Genomic DNA, 7439 nt, shown 5'->3' with positions numbered 1-7439 from the left:
TAGGGCCAACTTTAATGAAACACATTAATTGACACTTATTAAACAGTGCGGAAAAGAACGTCATCCTGTTCAAAGGAGTTTTTGAAAACCAAAAATTCATATTTTACCGCATGCGCTAGACTAGAGCGTTTGTTCAGTAATATAAGCGCTTAAAAGCGAATACTTGGCCTTGGCATGTACTGCATTCGATTACCTTAAAACCCAAGCAATAAGTACAACGCTTAATGCCAGCGTAAGAAAGTTTAGCAAAATGTAGCAGCGACTTCGTTACGTTAAAATTAAGCAGAAATAACTTCGCATCGCACAGTGAATTGCTGCTGTTGTTTGGTTGAAGTCAACTGAACAGGTTATCCACTATTTCCGTTTTGTTGGTGAAATAACGAGTCCGAGTCGAGTCTCTACTAAGACGAGTCCAAGTCAAGTCGAGTCTCTTCACAACTGAGACTCGAGTCAAGTCGAGTCTTTTAAAAAGGTGACTCGAGTCGAGTCACTGACTCGAGTCTCCCCATCACTGCCAAGTACCACCTGAGCTCTGATCCCTCGTGTTGAAGAAAGGTGGCGGCAGAAAAAGATAAAATTGTGCACATTTTTTAAATTTATGTTTACCGAGGCCGTTTTATTTTCAAGACTATCAAAGTCTCTTGACACAATATTTGCATATTTTGTTTTTTCGAAAAGGTCCCTATGATTAATCAGTGCCTCATGATAGCGTAAACCAGGGGTGTCCAAAGTGCGGCCCGCGGGCCAAATGTGGCCCGCGACGGCATTTTAAGTGGCCCGCAGCTGTTGTTTCATATATGTTATTGCGTATGGCCGCTATGATTTGAATTAAGGTTTTGGGTTGTGGCGACTTGCGACTTCACGCAAAAGCTTTTTCATGGAACTGTATTTACCGATAAAAAGGTGTACATGGTGCTGACGCAAAAAAAATCCCAAAATTTCCTTAACGCCGTATATATTTTGTGTTATAATTGTCCGCTTAATAACTTTGCAAAAACACGTTGGCCCGCGAGCATCTTCACGTGATGAAAATTGGCCCCTATAAAAAAGTTTGGACACCTCTTGCGTAAACCAAAGCGGTACTTTGAGGGTAACCATAATGACAAAAAAATCTTAGTAATTGCGTTTATACTCGTTACACTACAGGTCTTACCATTACCAAATAAAAAACGGTAAATACCACGTTAAGGCATTAGTTTGACTAGTTAAACTACGTAAAACTAAAATACAACGGCAACAAAGAAATAGTGACTTGTTATTACACAGAACAAAAAATCATATTTCGTAAGTTGAAAATTTTATTATAGTACATTACAGTGCAAGTGAATACAACACAGTCCATTTTATGACATGCAAGGTCCCCCCCATGCGTTTCTAAACATACAGCTAGTTAATCCTAAACATGCCCTACATTAATGTTAGTTAGCATTTTACTGCTGTCATGGGTATAGCCTACTGCATTATATGCTTAGAAAAGCGAATAGAAAATCTTTCGTTAAACACAAATTGCACATCTCTAAAGCGAATAAACCGAACAGTGTTAAGTTAACTCCTAAAATACGATGTAAGCAAATAGTCTTAGGAAAAAAATGACTTAATGGTTTTTGTATGATTGTTGCAAATTCTTTATCCGTGGTGTACGTTTCGGTAACCGCGGTAAGAACAGTTATTAACTCGGCACCATCGATTTACAGAGCGGTCGTGAATTTAGGCACTGATGCTCTACTACAGTAAACAGAAAGTTAAGTATAAGGTAAAACTCGAGAAATTCTGCAATATAAACTGCGAAAACAAAAAGGTTTCACGACAGATAATAGTTTTGAAGAAAAAGTCACAATTTTAAAGTGCAAAAAAGCATGCGAATTATGTTAGTAGCCTATAACTTAATATTGATATATTGTACTGCAAATCAAATTACACAAAGCCATTACTAATATATTTTAATGTTTGGACGATAGTTCTGTTTCGCAACCACCTGTCTAGACATTCAACAGCAAACGGGTCGATGTCAAAATTGAACTTATTGGCAAAAAGGTGATGTTGTCGAAGAAGCCACGATAAGTCACCGACCCCATATACACAAACTCCACGAACGTAAGTCCCAGCACATTTAGGATAAACTTCGGTGTCCATACCACCCCACTTCACAAGTCTTGTGATTGATTGCAGTTCGTTCAGATCGTACTTGATGTGAGGTGGGAAGCTTCCGGGCAGGTTGGGATACCACCTTTGTAATGTTCCCCAAATATGTTCGTCGGGCGAGTATGTGTCCTCATTCCATTTCAAAAACGTTTTAATCACAGGATCTATGATACGGACTACATTAAACGTTTTTTTTGTGATTTCGTATTGTAACAATTCGAAACGATTAATAAAAAAAACTAGTTATCACAAAACATACATTGCACTTGTTGAACCGTGTCGAGTAAGTTTACAATTATTAGTAAAAAGACAATTTATTGGTGGCACTGACTGAGCACTGGGTTTTACTCTCTATTTTCCCATTTATTCCATTTTGTAGAATCGCGGTTAACACCGAGGCTGATGTATTTGCCACATCCTCCTTATAGAGAAAAGCGTTCAGTTTGCAGTACAACGCCGCAGTACAGCACAACCACAACCGTTTCATTATCGCTTTGCTTACGTCTTATTTTTGAGATGTTTAAAATCATATGGAATAGTAGAGCAGGGGTGGGCAACCTGCGGCCCGCAAAGACACTTGGACTTCAAATGTACTGGCAAATGAGTCCAATTATTATATATTTTTGAGCAGATTAGTGCGCCTGTGCTATTTTTCTACGACTTGGCAATATGCTGCGAGAATCAAATGCGAATTTTACTTTTAATATGCAACGAAGTAAAATCATTTTGTGTTATATAAAGGTGCGGCCCGCGATCTAATTATCGCAATTGTATTTGGCCCCACAGTGACAAAGGTTGCCCACCCCTGTAGTAGAGGTTCGTTTTGGTGTAACAGAATTTTTTGAAGGGAATTTCTGGCACGTAATAATGTTCTAATAATAAACCTGTTAATATACATTCCACAGCTTTGTATTTGAGGATAAAATATGCACTTCCCGCAAACATCGGGGTATCAAGCGGTGACTGGGACTTCGATATGTCAGTTTTCCTCATCACCGAATAGTTAACATCATTATCCGTCGGAAGAACGTATCGGAATAAATATCTTCCAACAACGATTTGTGTCAAAAACTTTTCAGTCAAGTGCATAAACCATTACCTCTGTTTCTTGTGCGCTGGCGTAGTAAAAGTTTCCAAATTATTGTAACCGTGTAAATTTTTTAGGCTTCGTACCATTTCCAAATTGGTTTTAAGTGGGTAGTCGAGACCACACAAGTTAATGACATACTTCCAACGCACAATATTCCGTCTAAAAATGTAAGGTAGTAAGTCGAGTTTCTGCACATCCTCAAAAAACAAAGTCGTCGGAGTGCACTTCATTAGAAATGTTAAAGCCACGGAAATGTATTAACAAAATCATCGATTTGTGGCGGGCCGTGTACGTAAAAGACGTTTACAGAAAGATGTAAAATATTGGATATTGTAGATTGGAAATACCTAATTTTTTATAGCATATAAGACCTACAGTTTGAAAATCAAAAGTGTTGATTTACGACGACGAACTTACTTTGCAGCGAGATCCTGTAGGCAGTTGATATCCGCCTGAACTCGGCTGAAGTGCGTATAATGCACATCAGTGAGATTACTGGCGACAAACACGTTTTCAAAGCAGTTGGATATCTTTTCAACAGCGGACAAAAAAGTCGCGGGCGACTTTTTATCAACGTGAATACAATACAGGTTCTGTGGCTGATAAATTGCCCTAAGGAGGCGTTCAAACATCGCCACTTGCCTGAAAGGAAAGAAAGGAATGAAGTATTTAAAGCTCAACAGTTTAAACAGTGATTGTACAACTTTCCAAGAACATGCTAAACCTCTTTATATTCTCTAACCTTTCACTGAAACACATGATTAATGTATTTTGGCCAAAGTTACTTGGCTGAAAAGTACAAGACAGTATGTTAGTGGAAATCCCTCATGTCAATATACCTACTTATATAACAAGCATGCCATTGGCACAATAATACAACTATGCTAAATTGTTTTAGCATTTTATCTCAACTAACCAGTCAAGTCTTCTATTGTGTTGGCAAAAACAAACATGAACAATGAGACCATCAATGTTTGACGAAGTTTGTTATATCTTTTTTTGTTAAAAAGAGAAATATATTCAGATGAAAAATATTTCTCTATTACTTACTTGTGAATAGTAATGACATAGGCAATTGGATAAGCTTTTTCTTCAGGTGTGAGTGGTATTTCAATATACTTTCTTGAACGTTTAAACAGGGAGCAATTTTGTGCTGCTTTTAAAACATCTTCTTCCAGAGAGGCAAACATCTCCAATTTTTTTTGAAAAAACTGAAAATGAACATGTTTAGTTAGATAAAAACACACACAAATAAACTTTTTTTTACTGTGGATTTCATTTCTAGCAAGCCCAGCTGAGATGTCTCAATTGCCTCCTTATCGCCTTCTATTATGTCAGAACACATTGAAATTGTTGGCAGATGAGGATTAGGATGAAAAACTAATGACCTTAAGTAGTCACCAGATAGTTGGTTAGTTGGATGTTTCAGCTGCACCTTGTATAAACCACAAAAGGGCTAAACATAGTTATATGAAGCAACAACATATTTTTTGTTGTTAATACAAACTTCTTGAATGGAAAGATTTTTTGTTTCCTTATGCAAATTGTCATCATCATCATCCAATTGCAAAAAATGAAACCTGTAATTTAAGGTTGTTACCATCAAAATATAGCATGTAGTTATTGCAAAAGTGAATTTTAGAAACTGCTGTTACTGTGTTTTATGTGAGTTGTAGTTCTCGAAAACATTTCTATGATGGTCTTGTAAGCTAGTTTTTGTTGAATCAAGGTATCGAAGCAAACAGTAACCTACAAGCCACAACACCAACAGTGCATAAAGTGTGCAAAGTGCTCCACGCAAAGATACATGCCGCAACATACTGAAATCAGAAAAAAATATCAATAAATTTAAACATGTTTTCAACCTTTTTAATCCATCCATTTAAACCTGTTTTCAACCATTTTACAACATGCTTACCTTAGTACGGCATATATTTAGGCTAGGTCCTGTCCTGGTTTACTATCAGCACCATGCAGAGTTTGAATTAATAATTGTAATTATCTGAAGTTTGTCTATGTAACTGAAAAACAAACGTACATCAAAACACATTTCGACGAGAAACAGACAAGCCTTTGTAAACAGAATATTTGTAAAAAGCATGACATTTCACTCCAAAGCACATCTTATGTCATTCGCAGACTTTTCTGACATAAACACCACTAAATCTAACAGTTTTGTAATGCAGCAATAGGTTTGTTTACAACTTTTTAGACTCTACTTAATTACACGCGTAACACTAGTTCGTAACATTCATGCAATATGTGTTCCACTTCCAACAATATAAATCTCAACTTATTGACGTATGAGGTATGACCCTTCAACTCAAATACGGGGATGTACCAGCTGTAGTTTTGTCACGGTAAGGTAATTAGCGCCCACCATGCTATGTTAAACATGTTATAAGTAGGGCGATTTTATTTAGACTTGCCAAAAAAATGGTCAAAATTTATAGCATAGGTCAAAAATTTTCCAAGTTTTTCACAAAGTCAAAATTGTTTACAAATTGCTTGTCGTGGTGTCGTAGAGCAGTACTTGTCAACCTTTTTTGAAATGGTACACCCTTTTAACGTTAACTCAAAAATTTTACACCCCAAAACTGACAGAAATGTTAAATTATGACGTCACAAATAAAATATAGTAATACACAAGCTACGTACACTTGAGATACAGTTGTATTGTACACTCCAGTAAGTCTGCTCTAAGACACAAACCTGCCTGTTGTGATACCTGGTCATAGGTGTATTGTTTCTGGTACACCCCAGTACACCTCATCAAAGTGGTACACCCTTTGAAAAATATGGTACACCCATGGGATGTACAATACACCCGGTTTAAAAGCACTGTCGTAGAGGTCGCACTGTTAGTGAACTTTCGTTTTTTTGAGTTGTTGAGTTGAGTTTATTTCGCTCGGTGAAAAAATCGTAGTAACACAATTGCACTAAAAAATTTACCTTGTTGGAGATAGCTGCGCAACGTTGAGACTTTATTAAAGAGCGCGACAAAGCAGAGGGCACAGTTGATGGAGAGATGAGAAACGCGCTGCAGCTACACCGTTATTATAAGCGTTATGTGACGGGGACTCACATTTTACACCTTGTAGCCAGTGGTGGGATTCAATTTTTTGTCAGCCGGTTCTGTTACAACAAGTCCATTGACAGTAACCAGTAAAGCCAACCAGTTCGCTGATCTCATAAAGAGACGGTTCTATAGAACAGGTGCGAACCGGCTGAATCCCACCACCGCTTGTAGCCTACCTTATACTGTTGTAAATGGCCGATTGTCTACTTCAGGGGTTCTGAAACTGGAGGGCGCCCCCCTAAAAATCCATTTAAAATCTGTTAAACTGTTAAATCTCATCTTACAAGCAATGCATGTAACGTCACAAGTAACAAAATAAGGCAATGATTTGCGCACAATTACCACTTTGTGCCTTGTCTGTGAAGTGACAAAACTGCCTTTGGATCAAACTTGGGCGTTGCAATCCCACGAAAGTATAGGTACGGTAACATTAATTCTACATGTCGTGACATAAAACTTTCGTAAGGAGTAGATTAATTTTTGAATGTAACAAATTTAAACCAAAAATTATGTCGCGAGCGGGATGAAATGACCTCGCAGGCCATAGTTGGGTGACCCCTTGTGTTATATAGTCGGCAGTACATTTTCTATTTGTTCTTAATTTCGCATCAGAGATTGCCTTGACTTTTAGTGCATCAACAATTTCTGGGCGACATATGCGTAGTTTACAAGAATACTGGCAGCGTGGCTCTGTGCGCGCAAAAGCCTTCTTTTTCGCAACTTATTGAAGTGGCTTTTTCCAACGTTCGGAACTAACTTGACAGTAGCTTAAAGCGGACCTACGATGTATGTTGTTTCCGAAAAACAAGACAAGCATCATCAGTGCTAATATTTATTAAGGGGGGCGTGAGATTAAATAAATAGTGTCAAGTGGGGCACAACCGCAAAAGTTTAAGAACCCCTGGTCTACTTATTGTGAATCATAAACCATTAAGTGAAATAATTAGGTTAATATGGTGTGATGCTCAACAGTCGTCAACACACCTCAAAGTTTGAAAATGTTTGGTAGGTCCTAAGTCATTTTACGGCAGCTGTTAGGTTAGGTGCAGCTCTTACCTCGGCTTTGCTTTAGATACTATAAGTATCTTTAGTTTACTTTGGACAAATGTATTGAACAGTTTTTGTTGT

At 37.6% G+C, this 7439-nt stretch overlaps 1 protein-coding gene across 2 annotated transcripts; it reads right to left on the bottom strand.

The window, feature by feature from the left end:
* Window positions 1–1280: 1280 nt before the first annotated feature.
* Window positions 1281–5283, bottom strand: LOC145230154 (beta-1,3-galactosyl-O-glycosyl-glycoprotein beta-1,6-N-acetylglucosaminyltransferase-like). 2 transcript variants are annotated; one of them, XM_080095533.1, is made up of 9 exons: window positions 5151–5283; window positions 4888–5052; window positions 4740–4812; window positions 4500–4667; window positions 4283–4443; window positions 3650–3874; window positions 3242–3391; window positions 3027–3187; window positions 1281–2306 (listed from the first exon to the last, which is right to left on the bottom strand). In XM_080095533.1, exons 2-9 carry the CDS (start codon window positions 5049–5051, stop codon window positions 1915–1917), a joined length of 1494 nt encoding a protein of 497 aa, XP_079951659.1. In that variant the 5' UTR covers window position 5052; window positions 5151–5283; the 3' UTR covers window positions 1281–1914. The 2 variants fall into 2 exon arrangements, with proteins under 2 accessions (XP_079951659.1, XP_079951660.1); XM_080095534.1 differs by having other exon boundaries at window positions 4986–5052.
* Between the last annotated feature and the right edge of the window lie 2156 nt (window positions 5284–7439).

The sequence above is a fragment of the Phallusia mammillata genome, chromosome 5, assembly GCF_965637545.1.
Source record: "Phallusia mammillata chromosome 5, kaPhaMamm4.hap1.1, whole genome shotgun sequence".
Classification (NCBI taxonomy): Eukaryota; Metazoa; Chordata; class Ascidiacea; order Phlebobranchia; family Ascidiidae; genus Phallusia; species Phallusia mammillata.
This window is presented reverse-complemented; position numbering and strand designations above follow the sequence as displayed.

Coding starts and splice junctions, on each gene's coding strand:
- LOC145230154 (XM_080095533.1), bottom strand. CDS start 5,051: ATGTTGCGGCATGTATCTTTGCGTGGAGCACTTTGCACACTTTATGCA. Junction 4,668..4,739: donor AAAATCTTTCCATTCAAGAA/GTTTGTATTAAC, acceptor GGTTTATACAAG/GTGCAGCTGAAACATCCAAC. Junction 3,392..3,649: donor CTACAGGATCTCGCTGCAAA/GTAAGTTCGTCG, acceptor TTACATTTTTAG/ACGGAATATTGTGCGTTGGA.